This window comes from Acinonyx jubatus, chromosome B3 (genome assembly GCF_027475565.1).
Source record: "Acinonyx jubatus isolate Ajub_Pintada_27869175 chromosome B3, VMU_Ajub_asm_v1.0, whole genome shotgun sequence".
NCBI classification, from domain to species: domain Eukaryota; kingdom Metazoa; phylum Chordata; class Mammalia; order Carnivora; family Felidae; genus Acinonyx; species Acinonyx jubatus.
Genome location: NC_069386.1, coordinates 82,811,720 through 82,834,094, shown reverse-complemented (window position 1 = coordinate 82,834,094; position 22,375 = coordinate 82,811,720). Strand labels below are relative to the sequence as shown.

Here is a 22,375-nt window from a genome sequence, read left to right as displayed (position 1 = left end):
GCAACAAGATGAGTTTTTCTGTTTCTTTAAAGGTTATAAAGGGACTAGACCATATAGCCCAAGACAAGCTGACTATATATTTATAGAATGCAATCTACATTGTACAATTCCACTGTTAATCTTGATGCTGCACTTCCCACAGAATACTTCTGTGAAGCTTGCCACACAGATGACAGTTTGCCTCTGTGGATGAAATCAGTAATATAAGCATGCTTCACTATACCAATATTTTTGTTTACCAAAAGGAAGTAGAGAGCAATCAAATAACAATTATTATTATTATTTTAATACTGTTTCCAGGAAGGAGAAAAAAGATAACATTCTTAGCTAAGATATGTTCATGATTATAAGGTTATTAAAACAGCAAACACGGGAATATCTGTAACTGGGTAGACGAACTAAAGAGAAAAGGGGGAAACATATAACACAATCTTCTCATGAAAAGTGGGTAAGCAAATTTCTGTGACAGGATTCTTGGAAAGACACAGAAGTGAGTTAGCTCCTCCACTTCTATTTACACAAGAATGAGTGTCCAAGCAAATACATTCAACTAAGAAAATACTGTATATTTATGTTTTCCTCAATCAAATCTAATATATGTATATCTTCTACATTCAGAGCAGGAAGCATCTCTCTTATTTGAGGATAAGGGTTATTTTAGGGACTCTGTTTAAGATGCTCTCATCTTAATGTTTACCTTTTTTTTTTTTAATGCTTATTTTCGAGAGAGAGAGAGAGAGAGAAAGAGAGAGCAAGTGGGGAAGGGCAGAGAGAGGAAGACACAGAATCCGAAGCAGGCTCCAGGCTCTGAGCTGTCAGCACAGAGCCCAACACAGGGCTTGAACTCACAGACTGCGAGATCACGACCTGAGCCAAAGTCAGACGCTCAGCCGACTGCGCCACCCAGGCCCCCCTTCATGTTTACCTTATAGTCCTTCCAGCAAATGGGACAGTGCAGTAATCTAGGGAATGGAACCAGTTTCTATAACACATTACAATGATAGGGCCAAGAAACTACTTAGAAAGGGATTAAGCAGGCTTTTGAAGGAAAGCATATATTTCTAAGTGGACCAATTCTCCTGGGGTTGTTTCTAGAGAGAACAATTGCTAATAACCATGTGGTGACTACCAAAAAGTCAAACCTGCTCCAGAGCTGAGGAACCGGATAAGGATCCCCGAATAACATCTATCATCACACACAATTATACAGAATGAACGTATAGGGCTCTTTGTTTAAACACTGACCTCACTGAATCAAAAGGACAGATGACTCAAAAGCCTACAATGGAACCTTGCCACTACTGCCAGCATCGCTACCGCCACCACCATCCCAGTAATAAGAAAAATGGACTAGATCTTGGTCTTCAAGACTTCCAGTTTATGATGCAAACTCAAGCTGATTCATTTTTTCTACAAAAATTTAAGTATCAATCTCTTCCTGCATAAAGTATCCATCTCTTCCTTAATAGAGAACTATTGAGACTTGTTATCTTTTTGGTTTTTAAACTTATTTTTATTTTTTATTATTTTTTAAATGTTTTATTTGTTTTTTATTCTCAAATTAGTTAACATTCAGTGTAGTCTTGGTTCAGTAGAATCCAGTGATTCACCACTTACATATAACACCCAGTACTCATCCCAATAAGTGCCTTCCTTAATGCCCATCATCCATTTTCCCCACCCCCATCAACCCTCAGTTTGTTCTCTGTATTAGGAGTCTCTTATGGTTTGCCTCCCTCTCTGTTTATACCTTATTTTTCCTTCCCTTGCCCTATGTTCATCTGTTAAGATTCTCAAATTCCACATATGAGTGAAATCATGTGATGTCTTTCTCTGACTTATTTCACTTAGCTTAATACCCTCCAGTTCCAACCACATTGTTGCAAATGGCAAGATTTCATTCTTTTTCATCACTGAGTGGTATTCCATTGTATATATATATACCACATCTTCTTTATCCATTCATCAGTTAACGGACATTTGGGCTTTTTCCATAATTTGGCTATTTGTTGATAGTGCTGCTATAAACATTGGGGTTCATGTAGCCTTTTGAATCAGCATTTTTGTATCCTTTGGATAAATATCTAGTAGTGCAATTGCTGGGTTGTAGGGTAATTCTATTTTTAACTTTTTGAGGAACCTCCATACTGTTTTCCAGAGTGGCTGTACCAGTTTGCATTCCCACCAACAGTGAAAGAGGGTTACCCTTTCTCCACATCCTCACCAACATCTGTTGTTTCCTGAATTGTTATTTTTAGCCACTCCGACAGGTGTGAGGTGATATCTCATTGTGGTTTTGATTTGTATTTCCCTGGTATGAGCGATGTTGAGCATCTTTTCATGTGTCTGTTAGCCATCCGGATGTCTTCTTTGGAAAAGTGTCTATTCATGTCTTCTGCCCATTTCTTCAGTGGATTATTTGTTCTTTGGGTGTTGAGTTCGATAAATTCTTTATAGATTTTGGATACGAACCCTTTATCTGATATGTCATTTGCAAATATCTTCTCCGATTCTGTCAGTTGCCTTTTAGTTTTGTTGATTGTTTCCTTTGCAGTGCAGAAGTTTTTTGGTTTTTTTAGATTTTTTTTTTTTAGTGTTTTATTCATTTTCTGAGAGAGAGAGAGAGAGAGAGAGAGAGAGAGAGAGAGCAGGGGAGGGGCAGAGGGAGACACAGAATCTGAAGCAGGCTCCATAGCCCAGAGCCTGATGTGGGGCTCGAACTCACGAACCATAAGATCATGACCCGAGCTGTAGTCAGATGTTTAACTGACTGAGCCACCCAGGCACCCCAGCTGTGCAAAAGCTTTTTATCTTGATAAGGTCCCAATAGTTCATTTTTGCTTTTATTTCCCTTGCCTCCTCCAGAGGCATGTCAAGTAAGAAGTTGCTGTGGCCGAGGTCAAAGCAGTTGCTTCCTGTTTTCTCCTGTAGGATTTTGATGGTTTCCTGTCTCACAATTAGGTCTTTCATCCATTTTGAATTTACTTTTGTGTATGGTGTAAAAGTGGTCCACATTCATTCTACTGCATGTTGCTGTCCAGTTCTCCTAGCACCATTTACTAAAGAGACTGTCTTTTTTCCACTGGATACTCTTTCCTGCTTTGTTGAAGATTCATTGGCCATATATCTGTGGGTCCATTCTGGGTTTCCTATTCTATTTCATTGATTTATATGTCTGTTGTTGTGCCAGTACCGTACTGTCTTGATGATTATAGCTTTGTAATACAGGTTAAAGTCTCGGATTTGATGCCTCCAGCTTTGGTTTTCTTTTTCAACATTACTTTGGCTATTGGGAGTCTTTTTTGGTTCCATACAAATTTTGGGACTGAACAACTTATTTTTAGATTACAAAGTAATGCTTATTTACTGTATAATACTTAGAAAATGGGGCAAAATATAAAGAACATCTAAGCCACCCATTTTTCCACTACCTGTAAATAATTATCATTAATATTTTAGTATATTTTCTCAGTCTTTTCCTAAGTGTGTATGTTTTTTACAACACTGTCATACTTTCTCTATCCTGCTGTTTTTCCCATTTACAATATTGGCATTTACCCAAAAGAACTGAAATCTGGACCTTGAAGAGTTATTTCCACTCCCATCTTCACTGTAGCATTATTCACAACAGCTAAGATGTGGAAACACCTAAATGTCCACTGACAAATGAATGGATAAAGAAATTGTGGTGTATACATATAATTGAAAAATTCACCGTAAAAAAGAAGGGAATCTTATCATATACAACAACCTAGATGAAACTGAGGACATTATGCTAATAAAATAAGCCAGTCTCAGAAGGACAAATATTGCATGATAGGCCATCAATCAGCATTTCTGATCCTGCCCACAAGCCACCTATTACTGAGACTAAGTTCCAGGTAAATGCAGTTGACAGGTAGGGGATTCCTTCTGTCAGCCCCCATTCATGGAATGGAGGCTATACCATGGGCACGGTGCCATTAAGAATATTGGGGCACTAATAGGCCCGGTTCATGAGGCAGTGAAAAAACCCAAAAAGATCTAAGGCTCCCCACCTCCCCCAAGCAGTCAGCTCTTAAAGTAGGTGTGTCTCAGGGCGCCTGGGTGGCTCAGTCGGTTAAGCGGTCGACTTCGGCTCAGGTCATGATCTCGCGGTCCGTGAGTTCGAGCACCGCGTCGGGCTCTGTGCTGACAGCTCAGAGCCTGGAGCCTGTTTCAGATTCTGTGTCTCCCTCTCTCTGACCCTCCCCCGTTCATGCTCTGCCTCTCTCTGTCTCAAAAAAAAATAAACATCAAAAAAAAAAATTAAAAAAAAAAAAAAAAAAGTATGTGTGTCACTCAGAAATGCACCACTGTCCCTACCACCAACTTCAGAGCTCTGGTTAAGAGATTTTGCCCAGGAGAATAAGCCATAAAACAGATAGTTCCTAATCTTTTCCCAAAGGAACTGACTTCATTTGTAACGGAGCTGGAAAAGTTCAAGCCCAAAGGGTGCTCTCAAAATCAGTAGAGATTATGGTGAAAGGTAATTGAGAGGAAGTTCTTAGAGCCTATAAAGATGCAGGCTAAACTATAGGCCAGCTAGTTTTTTGGGTTTTTTTTAATGTTTTTAAATGTTTTATTTATTCTTGAGAGAGAGACAGAACATGAATGGGGGAGGGGCACAGCGAAAGAGGGAGACACAGAATCCGAAGCAGACTCCAGGCTCTGAGCTGTCAGCACAGAGCCCGACATGGGGTTTGAACTCATGAGCTGTGAGATCATGACCTAAGCCGAAGTCAGATGCTCAACCGACTGAGCCACCCAGGCGCCAACCCCCCTTTTTTTTTTTTTTTAGGCCAGCTAGTTTGTAGGAGAGAACAGGACATGGGGAGGAGACAGACTTCACTAAAATAATCCAACAGTCACTAAACAGAACAAAACAAAACAAAAACACAAGCAAATAATAAGACTGGGTGGGAGGGAGGAGAGGGAGAAGGCAAGGGGCAGTACCCAGAGTTGTTGCAATATGTTATCTAAAATGTACAATTTCCAACAAAAAACTAAGAGTCATGCAAAGAAACAGAGAAGTATACTCTGTACACAGGAAGAAAAGCAGGCAACAGAAACTACCCATGAGTGACTAGATGTTGGATTTAACAGAAAAAACATCAAAGTAATGGAAAACATAATTAAAGAAATAAAGGAAGGAATAACAATGTTGTATCAAAAAGACAAAATCAGGGGTGCCTGGGTGGCTTGGTCGGTTAAGCGTCCGACTTCGGCTCAGGTCATGATCTCAAGGTCCGTGAGTTCGAGCCCCGCGTCGGGCTCTGTGCTGACAGCTCAGAGCCTGGAGCCTGTTTCAGATTCTGTGTCTCCCTCTCTCTCTGCCCCTCCCCTGTTCATGCTCTGTCTCCCTCTGTCTCAAAAATAAATAAACGTTAAAAAAAAATTTTTTTTTTAAAAAGACAAAATCATTAAAAAAATGAAAATTATTAATGAGAACCAGATAGAAATTCTGTAGTTGAAAAGTGTAATAACTAAAATGAAAAATTCAGAAGAGGGACTCAACAAAAACTGACAGAAATGAAGGGAATAGACAACTCAACAATAACAGCTGGAGACAACACCCCATTTTGAATAATGAATAGGACAATCAGGCAGATCAACAAGGAAATTGAAGACTTGAAAAACACTATGAACCAACCAGACCTAACATATCTATAGAACACACCACCTAACAACAACAGAATATACATTTTTCTCAAGTATGTACAGAACATTCTCCACGACAGACCAGATGCTGATATCCATAAAACAAACTTCCACAGATTTAAAAGGAGAGAAAGAATACAAGGTATGTTCTCCAACCACATGGGGGTGAAATTAGAAATCAAGAAAGAAAAAAAAATGTGAAAATTTAAGAAACATGGGGGAAATAGGGGCGCCTAGGTGACTCAGTGGGTTAAGCAACTGGCTCTTGATTTCAGCTCAGGTCATGACCTCATGGTCAGTGGATTCGAGCTCCGCAATCAGCTAATGGTACAGAGCATGCTTCAGATTCTCCGCCTCCCTCTCTCCCTCTAACCCTCCTGCACGCTTTCTCTTTCTCTCTCTCTCTGTCTCCCCCCTCTCAAAAATAAATAAACTTAAAAAAAAAAAAAGTAGTTAAAAAAAAAAGAAATATGTGGGAAATAAACAACATATTCTTAAAAAACCAATAGGTCAAAGAAAAAATACTTTGAGATGAATGAAAATGAAGATGTAACACACAAAATTTATGAGATGTAATTAAAACAGTTCTAAAAGGGAATTTCAGGGGCGCCTGGGTGGTTTAGTCAGTTGGATGACCAACTCTTGATTTTGGCTCAGGTCATGATCCCAGGGTCATGGGATTGAGCCCCGTGTCAGGCTCCATGCTGAGCATGGAGCCTACTTGAGATTCTGTCTCTCTCTCCCTCTGCCCTTCTCCCCTGCTCACACATTCTCTCCAAAATAATTTTTTTTAGAAGGGGAAGTTCATAGCTAATTAAGAAAGAAGATAACCTAACCTTCCACCTCAAGACACTGGAAAAAGTAGGGCAAACTAGACCTACAGCAAGCAGATGGAAGGAAATAATAAAGACCAGAGTGAAAACTAATGAAATGGAGAAAAAAAATAAAAGAGAAAATCAATGAAACCAAATGCTCATTCTTGGAAAAGATCAACAAAATTGATCAATCTTTTGCTAGACTGACCAAGAAAAAAGAAGACCCAAATTACTAGAATCAGAAATGAAAAAACAGAAAAAACTATAAAGGAATACTGTGAACAACTGCATGACAACAAATTAGATAACTTACCTATAAGAAATAAACAGAACTGCCACAATGGACTTAAAAAGAAAGAAGACAATTTTGTAATAATAATAAAAAAAAAGTATACACAGGGTGCCCAGGTGGCTTAGTCGGTTAAGCGTCCAACTCTTAATTTTGGCTCAGGTCATGACTCCACAGTTCATGGGATCAAGCCCCAAGTCATCCTCTGCACTGTCAGTGGAGCTGCTTGGAATTCCCTCCCCCTCCTCTCTGCCACTCTCCCACTTGTACTCTTTCCCTCTCTCAAAATAAATAAACTTTAAAAAAAAACAAAAACAAAACAAAACAAAAAACCAGACACAATGAAAAGCCTAGGCAGCTTCACAGGCAAAGCCTACCAAACATTTAAATAAGAATTAATACCAACTCTGGGGGCACCTGGGTGGCTCAGTCAGTTAAGCATCAGACTCGATTTCGGTTCAGGTCATGATCTCACAGTTCATGAGATCAAGCCCCACATCAGGTTCTGCACTGACAGCACAGAGTCTGCTTGGGATTCTCTCTCTCCCTCTCTCCCTGTCCCTTCCCTGATTTCTCTCAAAATAAATAAATAAACTTAAAAAAATAAAAGAATACCAATTCTTACAAACTCTTCCCCCCTACAGCCCCTCCAAAAAACCAGGAGTGGCAACAGTTCCCAACTCATTTTAGGAGACCAGTATTACTCTGGTACTAAAACCAGACAAAGATCTTACAAGAAAATTACAGACCTCTATGAATATGGGTGCAAAAATTCACAGTAATTACCAGCAAACCAAATCAGGAACATATAAAAATAATTATATACAATGATCAAGTGGGTTTTATCCTAAGAATGTAAGGCTTGTTTAGCATCCAAAAAATCAATTAATGTCACTATACCAATAGAATAAAGAACAAAAATCTCAAAACCACCCCAATTGATGCAGAAAAAGCATTTTACAAAATTCAAGGCTGCATCATGATTTAAAAAAAAAAAAGCCTAAGAATAGAGGGAGGTTCTTCAAACTGATAAAGGGAATCTACAGAACACTCATGGCTACATCATATTTAACAGTAAAAGATGGAACAGTTTCGCGCAAGATTTAGAACAAGATGAGAATGGCCACTTCTCAGCACTTCTGTTCAACATTGTAATGCAGGTTCTAGCTAGGGTAATTAGGCAAGAACATCAAATAAAAAGCATCCAGATTGGAAGAGAAGAAAACTGTAAGAAAACAATTCTACTTACAGTAGCATCAAAAAAAAAAAAACTTAGAAATAAATTTAAGAATGAAGTATAAAACTTATACTCTGAAAATTACAAAACAGTATAGAAAAAAATTAAGGGAGATCTAAAGAAGTTAAAGATTCATGAATCAAAAGTCTTAAGACATCAATGCTCTAAAATTTATCTACAGATTCAACATAATCCCTAGCTAACTTCTTTGCAGAAACTGACAAGCTGATTCTAAAATCCATATGGAATTGAAAGGGGCCCAGAATAGTCAAAACAATCTTGGGAGAAAAAGGACAAAGTAGAAAGTCTCAATGCCTTCAACTTCAAAATTTGCTATAAGGCAACAGTAACCCAGACAGTGTGGTACTGGTACAAGGAAAGACATATATACATATATCACTGGAGGAGAACTGAGGGTCTAGAAATAAAACCACATTCTATGATCAAATTTGACAAGAATACTAAGATCATACAATGAGAAAAGAATGAGAAAAATGGAAAACCACATGCAAAATAATGAAGTTAGACCCTTACCTCAAACCATATACAAAAATTAACTCAAAACAGATCAAAGACCTGGGGCAGTTGATTAAGTGTCCAACTCTTGATCTTGGCTCAGGTCATAATCTCATGGTTTGCTTTGTAAGTTTGAGCTCCATGCTGACAGCACGGAACCTGCTTGAGATCCTCTCTCTGTCTCTCTGCCCCTTCCCTGTTTGTGCACTTCCTCTCAAAAATAAATAAAACATTTAAATAAATAAATAAATAAATGCCAGGTCACTGTAACTTTACATCAGTGAATTGTATGCCAAGTGAACTGTATTTCAATAAAGCTTTTATTTCCTTTTTTTAATTTTTTTTTTTTTAGAGAGAGAGAGAGTAAGGGTTGAGGGGCAGAGGGAGAGAAAGTGAGAGAGAGTGAGGGAGAGAGAGAGAGAGAGAGAGAGAGGAAGGGAGGGAGGGTGGGAGGGAGGGAGGGAGAGAATCTTAAGCAGGCTCCACGCTCAGTGTGGAGCCCAATGTGGGGCTTGATCCCATGACCACAGGATTATGATCTGAGCTGAAATCAAGAGCTGGACACTCAACTGACTGTGCCACAGAGGCACACTTCAATAAAGCTTTTTTAAAAAAGAGTTAGTCTTTAGGAAAGTAGTAAGAATGCATTCGTTTCTACACAATGCTTTTATTATCAGTTTCTTTGTAAGTAGAGAGCAACTTTTGAGACAAGGACTTTTAAGGGGAACCTGGGCAGCTCAGTCAGCTAAGTGACCAACTCTTGATTTCAGCTCAGGTCATTATCTCACAGTCTGTGAGCCCCACGTCAGGCACCATGCTGACAGCACGGAACCTACATTAGATTCTCTCTCCCCTTCCCTCTGCTCCTTACCCACTCATTCTCTCTCTCTCTCAAAATAAATAAACATAAAAATTAAATTAAATTAAATTAAATTCATACATATATACACAATGTATATAAATAAGAATCCCTTCAAATTAATTTAAAAGAAAAACACTTATTCCAACAATTCTCCCAATGCATGAAACACCTCTGCAATGTTTTGCATACATTTGGAAATGCCATCAGAGTATACTGCACAGTCCTTTGAATATATTCTATAGTAGAGACTCTGGATCTGATGTTTTTTTAATAACCAAAATTTATGAAGAGTGGAATCTAATAAAAAACTAGTAATAACATTTTTAAAATCGAATACAAATTAATAATTCTCTATCCTGTTATCCTGGTTTATTTTCTTTATAGCAATTTTCAGTCTAATAATTATAGTATGTATTTATTACCTGTCTGCCCACTAGCATGTAATAGAAATTTATGTACCCATTGCTGTATCACCAGTGCCTGAAAGAGAACCCATTAGAAAGTCAGTAAATATTGATCAACTAAACTCTCAAAAACCTACTTAGAAGGACAACACTCCTTTTTAAGAATGTACAGCTAGTCCTATAATTTTATAGTACATCATGTATAATTTAGAAATTCTTAAATTTAGCTGATAAGGCACATAAAATTAAGAACTATTCACTCCCATGTTCTTTTCTTTTTAATTTTTTTTTAATGTTTATTTATTTTTGAGAGAGAGAGAGAGAGAGAGCATAAGCTGGAAAGGGGCAGAAAGAGAGGAAGACACAGAATCCAAAGCAGGCTCCAGACGCTGAGCTGTCAGCATAGAGCCTGCCATAGGCTTGAACCCACGAACCATGAGATCATGACCTGAGCCGAAGTCGGATGCTTAACCAACTGAGCCACCCAGGCATCCCTGTACACTCCCATCTTCTACTCAAACTTTGAGGCAATATAAAAAGAACTGACAAATCCTAAGTTTTAGGTGGAAACTATTATAGTCCTTAATTCAAAGGGACTGGAATTCAAACACTCTTCAGTAAGATAACTCTTAAAGAAACCTAGCTACACTGACAAAGAATTCTGACACTCAAATGATTTCACACTACTGAAATGCAGGAAATATTTCCATCCATATTTGTAAAAATACTATTTTATACCAAAATCATAATGTATAATTTGATAATCAATATATAGTTAATTTAAACCTCAAAAGGCCCCTTCATTCAATGTTTAAGGGGAAACAAATCAATTTTAAAAACCACTGACAGAAGTATCAAACTTACCGGGTCAACAGTAGGCAAAACGTCTTTCTTCTCCAGGCTATCAACTTCATCTTCATCTGTGCTGTATTCTTCCATTGTTTCACCACTCACAAAGTGGATGACTCTCCTCGGGACTTTCTTCTTTTTTCCTATGACTCCGAGTTCTACATTTTCAAAGCCTCTTTCACTATTCATCTAATGTCAATAATAAGATAATGAGTTTCAAGTGAGGTTAATCTTTCAAATGGCGAAAAGATTCTTAGTTGCTGTATTGTAGGGAATTAAGAAACATAAACCAACCCTTAAATGTTTTTTTAAAAGAGGTCACATACACACAAGAGTGTCAGCATAAATGTGGAGTTTAATGAATAATAAAGCAAACACATGCACACTCACTACTGAGGGTAAAAAATAGAACTTAACCAATAAACGTTCTTGAAGTCAACAGCTAAGAAATCAAGCACTGCACTTTAAGTCATAGCAATTCCAATGCTATATAATATGTGGAGATACTCTGGACTTCACTCATTTAAAGAATAATGCTAATTATGGATTAATGTACAATATCAAAGGAAAATCATATAGATGCACATATACATACAGTAGAGACATAAAATAAAATAACAGTTCATGGCAGAGAATTCTACATCTCTGGATTTGGGCTTAGCTATGTGTGGGCAAAACAAAACTAGTATAACTTAACTCTGTATCTCTCCTTTACCCAAAAGTTCCTAATTAAAATGCTTTTTAACGCCAACTGGTACCAAAAGTGAGCAAAACTATATAGGGAAGGGTAGACCCTGGGTTGAAAGCATCCCCCATGAAGACATTCAAACTGAAAAAAAATTTTAAACTGTGCAGTCCAAATAAAACTCATTTGTAAATCAAATCTGGAAAACAGGCCATAAGTGTTCTATCTCTAAATTTCCATATTTCTTAGTCAATAATGTATAGATGACAACAGTTTTCCTGATAGTAAAAGGATTTTACAAATTTCAGTATAACAGTGTGTATGGAATTCTAATTACACTCAAATTTCATTCCTAGGGAAATACTAATTTTACTTCACATATATAGCCATGTTCCAAACTCAGAGTAAATGCACATTGTGGGAGAGGACAAGGTTTTTCACTGTCATCTTGCCTCAAGTTTAAACTCCTAAGAAAGGCTTTATTTCATCTCCTTACTAGAATATTTCAAAAAGGCCAGTGCAATTGTGAAGAAAAATCTGGCAAGTGGTTACTCCTAGGGACAGGTACTAAGACAGGGGCAGAGGTTGAGGCAAGGGAGTAGTCAAGGGGGCCTGTTTTTCTTTTTTTGTATTTTGTTGTTTTCTTTGTTTTGTGATGAGACTATGTTCATGTATTACTGATATAATTTTATGACTAAATGAACAAAATGATATAGGACTACAGGACTCCCACGATTAGAGTCCACATTGGTGGGATTCTCTAGAATAGTCCAGAGTTCAAAAATTTCGTCCTCTATAAGGAGTCTTACACTTGTATATATGACCAAACAATTTAAAACCATGAATGTTGTTCAACCAACAGGAAAATTCTTTGAACTGCAGTTGCAGAGATGGGATTATACTGATAAAAATAGTGGACTAGAACTGCCCAGTTATACAAATATAAGTAACTTTACTTTTGCATTATTTCCTCTAATCCTCTAAGTTCCTTCTTCGAAAAAATATATGGCCTCTTTGTTCTTCACTTCCCAAAGGTAAGTTTAGTCATTAGCCAGGATTTGAATCCAGCTATAACCAACTCAAAGAACACATACATTGCTCCACGACACACGAAGACATCACTGACAGCATCTACGACTCCTGTACAGTGAACTGAGATCATGAAAATCTTGAGAGCAGGGGCTATCTTTGGATTAACCTGAAAAAACAAAAGCCACAATTCTCCCTACCCTGTCTTGAAGGTTCAAACAAATCCTGGCCCTTAATAAAGGAAGACCAGCCCATTTATTATGTCCACAAAAAAAATGGACAACAAATGGTCCACCAGGTTTACCTGGTCCCTAGGCACAGTGAGCCATTCCTACTCAATTTCATTTTTCCCCTTGAAATAAGATTTGGTTTATAGGTGTTCTGATGTCAATATTTCCTTCTGAACCATTACTCAGCTCTGCGGATCCCTTCACAAGCAAGGGAAAGTCAGAGGAGTTGGGTTATATCTCCAGTCATCACACTATCTGGATGGATCTGATGCCAAAGCAACAGTCCCTGTCGGTAGACAGAGCTGAGACCTTTCACAGCACATCACCATGTCCCGTTCCACCCCCATTAGAGCAGAAGCAGCTTCTCACTGCTCCCTCTGGTAATTTCTCATCAGCTTAATTTTTCCTTTCTTAGATAAAGGCAAAGGAGAAGGCATATCTCTCATTGGCTCAACTACTTTACCTTCCTTCCTTGGACAACTTGAATACATCAAAACATTCTGGCTGGTTCATAACAATTAGTATAAACTTAGCTACTATCTCCATTAGCTGTGACTCTTGGCAATATTCCTTCCAAAAGATTTTTTAAAACCTGCAAAGGTGAAGGCTGAAACATGATTCTTATTTTTCATTCCAACACCGAGGTTAAGTTTAAACAAAACTTTGAGTAATATTCTCTACACACAATATAGAATTAAAAATGGCATTTTATTTGCTCTAGTAACATTTCATATAAAGATTTTTATTAAAGAGACTTTTATCTAATGGCTTCCTTTTAAAAATTTAATATTAATTTTTGATACAGTAAAACCCAAGTTTTAGGTTTATCTTCTTAAACAGGAATAAGCAAACCTTTTCTGTAAAGGTCAGATGGTAAATATTTTAGGTTCTGCAGGCCATATAGCTTCTATCACAGCTACTCAACTCTGTGAAAGCAGCCATGGACAATACATAATAAATGGGTACAGCTGTGTTCCAAAAAAACTTTATATAGTGGCTAGTGGGAATCTGGCCCATAGGCTATAGTTTGGTCAACCCATCATCTTAAGGAACGAGAGTGGCAAGTAAAAAAACCTGTGAAAGACAGTTTATGACATGTGATTCCAACCTCTAGGGAAAAAGAAAGGCGGAACAGTGAAGGGAGGCATTGATGAGTAAAACCAACCAGAAAATGAAAATAGTCTGGTGCAAAATTCCCAACAATTATAAATGAAAGTTATTCTCTGAATTTTGCAAATGTTTCTTTTTTACTGATAAACAATAAACCTCTTAGTAAGAAAAATTTCACTGTCCATAATACAAATTCCATTTTAACAAATTCCAAAGATCCGAAAAAAGAGGTTCCTAACATCAGGAAATTAATAGATGCATTGTCAATTCACATTTTATAGTTAACCAGACTAGACTGTAAATTAACTTATCTAGTTCCTCGGGGCCTGATTTTAACGGCAATTTTCTTTTTACACAGTCTCTTAGCACCAAGAACTTCTTTAAAACATGTACTGCACATCATGGAATTTATTCTGTGTCACCGTCCCCAACTAGGTAGCAACATGGAAGTAGGCAGAGTGTGTATCCTTCACTAGATAGTTCCTAGCACATCATAAGTTCTTGGTATCAGAGGTGCTACATAAATGAATGTGTAGCACTAAAATTTTCACTCCTTTAATAATATTGAGGCTCAGATTTTGATTAAAAGTCTAGTCAAAGAACCTGCCTGATAGGATATCACAACAGGTACTGAATGGCCTGATTTGAGGTGAAATTCTAAATACAAAGCCAAGCTCCTATTTCTTACTCCTTTCCCTACACTGTTCAGTTCAGACAACTGATCAAGGACAGGAGGATCTCCTTCCACCCAGGTCCCCACTTGGACCTCTTTGCTCTAAATATGCTCAAAGGCATAGATCTGGGGTTCCCAGAGATGTTTCTGTTTCAGGAATGTGAATGAGAGAGCAAAAAAGGGAAAGTCAGAAAACAGTTTGTATAGTATGAACCTATTTATGTTTAATGCAGAAGAGACTATATATGCATAGGAAATCTCAGAATGATCACAACAGAAACTTACTTTTGGTGAAAGTGAATGTGAGATACTGGCGATGGGGGTATTCTTATGACTTCCTACTTTTTGTTCAACAGCCTCCTTTACTGTTTAGATATTTATTATGTTTCAACCAGGAATCTGAAAATAATATAATATCACTAAACCAAAAAACAAAGAGCCTCTCTTCAAACAATATTTAGCTGATAAATCAATACAGGTATGTTTACTTTGCTATTAGAGTGATTCAAAGCTTGAAGCAGTGATGAAAACAATGATAACAACAGAAGGAAAAACCAAATGAAAATATATCGAACACTACAGACTTAAAGGTCCAGTTCACATGTACCTGTCAGCAACAGGTCTCTACTGAAAATGAAAAGAGGCTCCCTAATCAATTAGTGTTGTCCCTGAATTCCTTCTTGCTGATGACTTTTCTCCTTCTCAAGTAGGAGAAAAACAAGAAATTCCATATAAAAACTAGTATGGAGAAAAGTTTTTGTTCATGCAAACTACGTTCTATACTACAAGAAGCTACACTCGCATTCACGCACTATTCCCTAGGAAACTGTAGTTTGGGGGAAATGTCTTACTAACATTCAGGTGGTGGTTAGTCTCAAAACTGAAGCTACCCAAAAAGCTTCATTTCCACTGAAGGTGGAAAGATTTCTACGTAGGAGAAACTCGAGGTTCTTAATGGCCCACACTGTACTAATAAGCTAGTTTCAGGTGAAACAAATTCTTCATTAGTTTTACTTGGCCAAAGTTCCTAAACTATTCCTTTTTTTTTTAATAAAAGAACACTTTATTATTTTTCTTAAAGTAGGCTCCACACCCAAAGTGGGGCTTGAACTCACCATCTTGAGATGGAGTTGGATGCTCCACCAGCTGAGCCAGTTAGGCTCCCCTAAACTACTACTTTAAACTATCAAACTGAAAACAAAACAAACCTCCAGACCTTACCTCTCTAAACTTCTGCTGTCCAACACAGTAACCACTAGCCACATGTGGCTAATGCTCCCTTAAAATGAGGATAGCCCAAACTTAGATGTGCAATAGGTCTAAAACACACGCAGGATTCCTAAGCCTTGTACCAAAAAGAACGTAAAATATCTCATTGTTAACTTTCACATTAATTACATATTTAAGTTTTTTGTTAAATTAGGTTAATAAAATATTAATAATATACAAATAAAAATTAAAATTTCTTTTTACTTTTTAAGTAATGGCTACTAGAAAATGTGGCTCCCATTATGCTTCTATTGGGCAGCTCCGAGCCTTAGTTACCCCGCGAGTGAAATGGGGATAACACCCACATCATGCAGAAGTTATCAGGATTAAGTGAAAGAAAGCCTGTAAACGCTCAGCACATAGTTGCTATTAGCTAACCAAAGGGCACAAACAAGACACTCAGGCGCTTGCACAAGGAGAGGCAGAGAAGTGTCTGAAGCCGCCGTCACCTGGCTTCCAGCTACTCTAAGGACAGCCTTTCGGAGCCACGCCTTCGTTCCTCGCTCGCAGACCCCAAGATGGAATAGCACCCCCGGGAGCCCCCCACAGTCCGCAGAGCTGCCAGCGGAAAGGGTTGGTGAGGGACGCCCTGCTGTGGCGAGGCGTTCGCCCCTTGCCCTAAGCCGGTGCCTTTGGGCAGAGGCGAGGATACCGTGAGGACGAACCCCGAAACGCACCTCCGGCGGGCGGCCTGCTGGGAGGAACACAACACCGGGCAGGCCAAAGAGGGCAGCCGGCGGACGAGGGCTGTCTCCTCTCAGCTAGTCTCTCCTAGCCCCAGCCTCCGCGCCGCCACCTCCCTCGCCGGCCCCACCTACCTGCCGAGTCGATTCCCTGAACGTCGCGGCGGCCGCAGCTCCAGAGGCTCCTACTGCTTCTCCCTCCGCACGGCTCAGAGGCTCTGGGTCCATCGTTGTCACCGCTACAGGGCTGCTGGCGCTGGCAAGATAGAACGTAATGGCCGATAAGCCCATTTCCATTCTCCGCCTCCCCCACCCAGGCGCGGACCGAGCCGGCCGTCACGAACTGGCACTCACCGGCAGCGCCCACCTCGCGCCGCGCCCGGCCACGCCAAGGCAGGAGGAGTGGGGCTGCCTTGATGGGTGGGACCTGCCTGAGGGGCGGGGCCGGCCGGCGCCTCGCCCCCAACTCCGGTTTTGCAGACCGGGGCCTGGGCGACTCAGCGACCAGCTCGCGTGGGGCGGAGCGAGGAGAGCCGCCAGCAGCACCGCTTCCGGCCCAGCCCACGTCCGCAGCTCTCGGAGCAGCCGCCTGGCACCACCGGTGACGTCATGCCTCGTACCTGCACCTGGAGCTTGGCCTTGGGGATCCCGGGGCAGCCATGCAGCAGCTGCGTTTTGGCCAGTCACCCTCCCAGATCTTGGTTTCTGCACTTGTAAAACCAAACAGCCTTGTAGTATGCTTCAAAGGTTTGTCAAATAGATTTTAAGATGTACGGCTCATGCTGCATATTCCATACATAACATGGATGACAGTCTAGCCAAAATACCCGTAAAATAAGAGCCTGAAAGGTAAATTTTGTTTACACTTCTCTGAAATACTTAAGTATAACTAGAGAAAAAGTTAAGTGATATCTGAAGGAGGGCAAAGGGCAGCCCCAAGGTTCCATTTTGACAAATACAAGGCATGTTTTATTATGTTTTAGGAGCGTGTGTGCATGTATAAGGGGATTTTTTTCCCGTTTTTCCCAATGTTCAACCAAATTAAAGTCATGATTGCACCGATTACAGTATTACTTAAACTAGTTGGAGCATTTCCACTAAAATTATTTTTATTGTAGTTTTAGTATGAAAGTTTTCACACAAGGTTTTGTCAATTGTAGAGGTCAAAAATAAAATACATTATTTGGGCCACAGGGAGCGTTATATGATACTTTAAATTCCATTTTTATGCCAGTCAAAATCCAGAAATACTCTCCAAAGTTATGGCGTAGTGTATCTGTAATTCTACCTGACCCCAACAAGGTCCACACCCCTGTAATCTTAAATATTCCCTTCTCTCTTGTACAAAAATTGTTTTTCCTTACTCTCTGCTTAATATTTTTGTACACTTCTATCCTGCATGTAACTATAACCTAAAAAACCAAAAACCTTAAAGACAAAAGTTGATTATTTGAAAACCAACATTTTAATAATTGGGAATTCATAATCCATTTTCTGGTAATAAAATTAAGTTAGCTTGTTGCTAAGGTAAACAGGTTTTAGTAATATGATCTGAGGCTGCCTAGTGTCATTAGCAAAGGTTGAGACAGTCCAAAACAGCAAAAACAATCTCTGCAATAAACTGAAAAGAAAAAGAGCCAATTGTTAAAGACCTTATGATTTGGCTTTCATAAACAAGAACAGTTCTGCATTACTTGTATTCAAAATCCCTTTCCTCTTAACGACATCAACGATATTATTTAAAAATTTTGTGGAATGTTTATAAATGCATGATTTTATTTTGCAAATTGGTGATTAAACATCAAATTACAATTTTCACTGCTGAAGCAGGACTTGTGTTCATAGTTTACAAGTGTATTTCTTAGTTAACTGAAAATTCAAAATGCAAGTCATATCCCAATATGAACTGGAAGCATTTCCTAAGAATTACTTTTTTAACACAAATTAGCATTTGAAGGGCAGTCTATTACAAATGAAGGACTGATAGCAACAGAAAAGCATAGAAATTCTAATGGTTTTATTTTGGGCATTAACATTTTTGTCATTATTCCAGACTGCCATAGGTCAACTAAAAGTGGGCAAACAAAGCAATATGTCAAATCTTTCCTTCATTTACCTTGGTAGTGTAAGTTGTATTATATCACTATGACAAAAAAAAAACACATCCAGATATTAATATATCTACTTGAAAACATAATTGTGGCCTAAATTTATCACTTAATGGTGCTTATAGATCTAAAAAGGTGTAGTTGGATCCACCTATTTCTCTGAAAAGCTAGGAAAACAAAGCTAAAACTTGATAACCAGGAATGTCCATCAAATAAAACAACAAGATTTTCTTATGGTTTTATCATAGCTACATACATATTTTAATAGAAAATGTTTTTAAGTTATCCCATCCCTCAAATAAGGAATCACTATCAATGACACATAAGAAAAAATAAGGTGGTAAAACGAAAAATGCACTTTAGGTTGATTTTAAGCATAAAAAAATTTTTAAATCATAGTAGTGGCTTCACTTATGGAGCCCAGATACTGCGCTAAGGACTTTCCTTGTATGAACTCTTCCTCACTTCTAACAGCTGTGAGGTACTACTATAGTTACCAACATTCTACCGATGAGGAGACAAAAGCTTAGAGAGAGTAAGAAACTTACTCATGGGGCTCCTAGGTAGCTCAGTCAGTTGAGCATCTGACTCTTGATTTCAGCTCAGGTCATCGATCCCAGGGACGTGGGATCTATCCACACGATGGGCTCCGTGCTGAATGTGGAGCCTGCTTAAGATTGTCTGTCTCTCACACTCTGACCCTCTTGCCCATGCTCTTACTTTAAAAAAAAAGCAGGGGGTGGAAGGAAGAAAGAAACTTGCTCATGGACACAGCAGGTAAGCAGCCAAGCAAGGATTCAAAGTCAGGCAGTTTGCTTCTGAAGCCTATACTCTTAGCTACTCCACTCCTCTGGGAAAGAAAATGTCAGAAAATGGGCTATTAGGGGCAGAAAATCCCTACATCAAAGGTGAATGTGATAGATGAAAAGATGTGGAGGCAAATTATCAAAGTGTGTATATTTTTGAAGTCTATTCTAAGATACAGCCATTTGCAAGCCCTATATTTAAGAAACAAATGAAAATACCAAGTGAGCAGGTTTTATCTGATGCCATGTGAGCACATTTCTTCTCATTGCAATTTGGTCAGATTTTTTTTGTCTCAAGAATAGACTACTGATATTCAACTAGCAGAATCTTTTATATGGCATTAGTCATAAAATATTAGGTTCTTTGTATACTCTGCCTAAACACAGTAATCTCAATGTTGAAAACTGTACATATTAATCTGAAGTCCGTAGAACACTAGGAGTCTTCTGGCAATAATCAAAAAAACAAGTATAAAGCTGTAATAAGGATTGCAACGGGGCACCTGGGTGGCCCAGTCACTTAAGCGTCTGACTCTAGATTTTGGCTCAGGTCATGGTATCATAGTTGATGAAATGGAGCCCCACATCAGCCTCCACGTTGGCAGTGTGGAACCTGCTTAGGATTCTTTCTCTCTCTCTCCCCCTCTTCCTCCCCTTCTCTCTCTCTCCTCTCCCTTCCCCTTCCCAGCTCTCTTTCAAAATAAATATAAAAATAAATAAATAAATAAATAAATAAATAAATAAATAAAGGGACTGCCACAATTAAGGATCTTTCCATGTAACATACATGATGACTATAGCTAACACTGATATACGATATATAGAAAACTTAAGAATAAATCCTGAATTCTCATCACAAAGAGAAATTTTTTCTCCTTCTTTTTTATTGTACCTACATGAGAAGATGGATGTTAGCTGAACCTATTTTGGTAATCATTTCATAATATGTGTAAATCAAGCTATCATGCTGTAACCTTAAACTTATACAGTGACCTATGTCCATTATTTTTCAAGAAAACTGGGGAAACAAAGATGCCATTTATCTCAGGGCAAGATTATCCACTGTTTCTCTTAACACAGTAAGAAGGAAACTGCAGAAAATCAAGAGACACATCAACTGAAGGTTTTCACACTTCCTATATTTTGAGTGTGAAGAAACCAGCAGATATTTCTTGCACCACTTCTACCAGAAATGAAATTCTGACCCCCTTAATTGATTTCCCAAAGTCAGAAATTATGGACCCGTGAACATATCCAATAACAACTCTTACCTCTTTTGGGTCACTGAGGAACAAATTTCTCTCATTCAATTATAAAATCATAAAAAGCAAGCAAGCATGGTTCATAAACTATGCAGGTAGGCAGACATTGCATGTTGTCCTCACTGATGCAGACAGGAGACCTATCTCTGTAAAGAAGCTCACAAAACTTTAGCCATGTGTTGCTTAAAAATATACCATAGTCACAGGGTATTACTCCCTTCTGCTTCCCATGAGAAGGTAAAGCCTTTATGCCCCAGTGTCAGAGGAGGTAGGAGATTGTCTAAGGATCAGGTTCATCTGAATTATCCTTGTTACAGGTAGGTACTGCTGTGTAATTACTTGACTGTTTTTCCATTTAGATTCAACTGGTACCAGGAAACGCATTGTTTTAGGCTGAGAGAACCCTATAAGCCAAATGAAGCTAAAAGATATATGCTTTTCAAATGATAATTTCAGATGGAGAGAAGAAAAGTAATGAGAAAATTGCAGATAGTAGCATAGGCATGCCAAACTCAAAAGAACTTGAGTGGCACCACATGCACATTATCAAAGGAAATACGCCATAATCACCAGATTACAAGGTATATTTTCACTTTAAAAGTATCTGGAAATTACCTCGTACTCAGTATACCCATATCAGAGATACCAGGTCAGTAGAGACAGGGCCTAGATTCTTGGGTTAGCAACTACTTGACACTGAACACAAAGTTACTCCCCTCTAATTGCAAAGTATGGGAAAAAAACTATCATAGCAAAATTTCACATCACATCAACAACTATTTAACAAAGATAACTCTTAGACTACTCAACTCTCTAGAAGTTAAATTTAAATTAAGCCCCCAACATAGGAGATATAAATTCATCATTCCTGTAACTCATGACTCAAAAGCAAAGAAGATGTTAGGCTCAACTTTAATGCAATGGCTTAACATTGAGAGTATGGTAATTGGATTTTAGAGCAAAATTTTGAAGATGACCACTCTGTTTCGAATCTGGTAAATACAAGCAATGAACAAAATTATCTAAATATGAGGTGTGATGATCGATTTCTAGTTTTGGATATAACTTACTTGGCTTTATTAAAATTATTTCTGGGTTTTAAGGAAGATCAAAAGTTACATACATTTTGTTATTATTTAGCCATGGTTCTCACAGATCTAGTCTTTATTAGAACTTCTTCAAATTCCTTGGTTACTCTCTCATACAAACTATAAAATACTTACTTTTACCACATACACAAGCATCAAGCTAAAATTCCTTCGCATTTAAATGCTTTTTCCATTTTTTACTGAAATATTTGTATGTACTAAAGCTATATATAAAAGAAATTCAATTTTATTTTTATATTGTGGCTTACTTTTTAAACCCTCTACATTCACTGAAATAAGGTGTTAATATTATATGTTCTACCTATATGAATATGCATAATGAGACTTTAGTTCTAGTAAATTTCCTGCTTTTGTTACCTCTGTAGATCAGTATTTATTGACAATATTACATTTCTTTTTAGCTACGTGACACTATACTCAAGATAGTATATTACTGCATGTCACACCTAGGAACTCTTCTCATTATAATGTACTGTATTTATCTGAACAAAATAATGATTTATATAAGACACTTTGAAATCATTTTTACTACATATGAAAGGTACTTAAATTTTTTCCAATAAATTACTCCATAAAATTGCAATGCATTGTATATACTTACCTTGTATCTTATATGCCAGCAAATACGATACTTCCAGAAAAATACTGACATCCATCACATGAAATTGCCCACTAATTTGCCCTTTGTTGGTATTATAGTTTGTTGAAATTAATTTCCAAGTTTTTGTTTTATAATTACATAAGCATTGTAAGCTTAGGA

The 22,375-nt window shown here is 38.1% G+C and overlaps 1 protein-coding gene across 3 annotated transcripts in view; it reads right to left on the bottom strand.

Annotated features, from left to right (window-relative positions):
• Positions 1-22,375, bottom strand: part of LOC106987098 (signal recognition particle 54 kDa protein) — a 67,299-nt gene that overhangs the window by 5,236 nt on the left and 39,688 nt on the right. Inside the window, exons 1-3 of one of the 3 annotated variants that reach the window (XM_027065587.2) lie at positions 16,685-17,095; positions 16,466-16,586; positions 10,667-10,840 (exon numbers count right to left, since the gene is read on the bottom strand). The exons of 1 other annotated variant lie outside the window; for it this stretch is intronic. In XM_027065587.2, coding sequence (XP_026921388.1) covers positions 10,667-10,840; positions 16,466-16,558 — 267 coding nt within the window. In that variant the 5' untranslated portion in view covers positions 16,559-16,586; positions 16,685-17,095. One more of the 3 variants, XM_027065586.2, reaches the window with a different exon arrangement.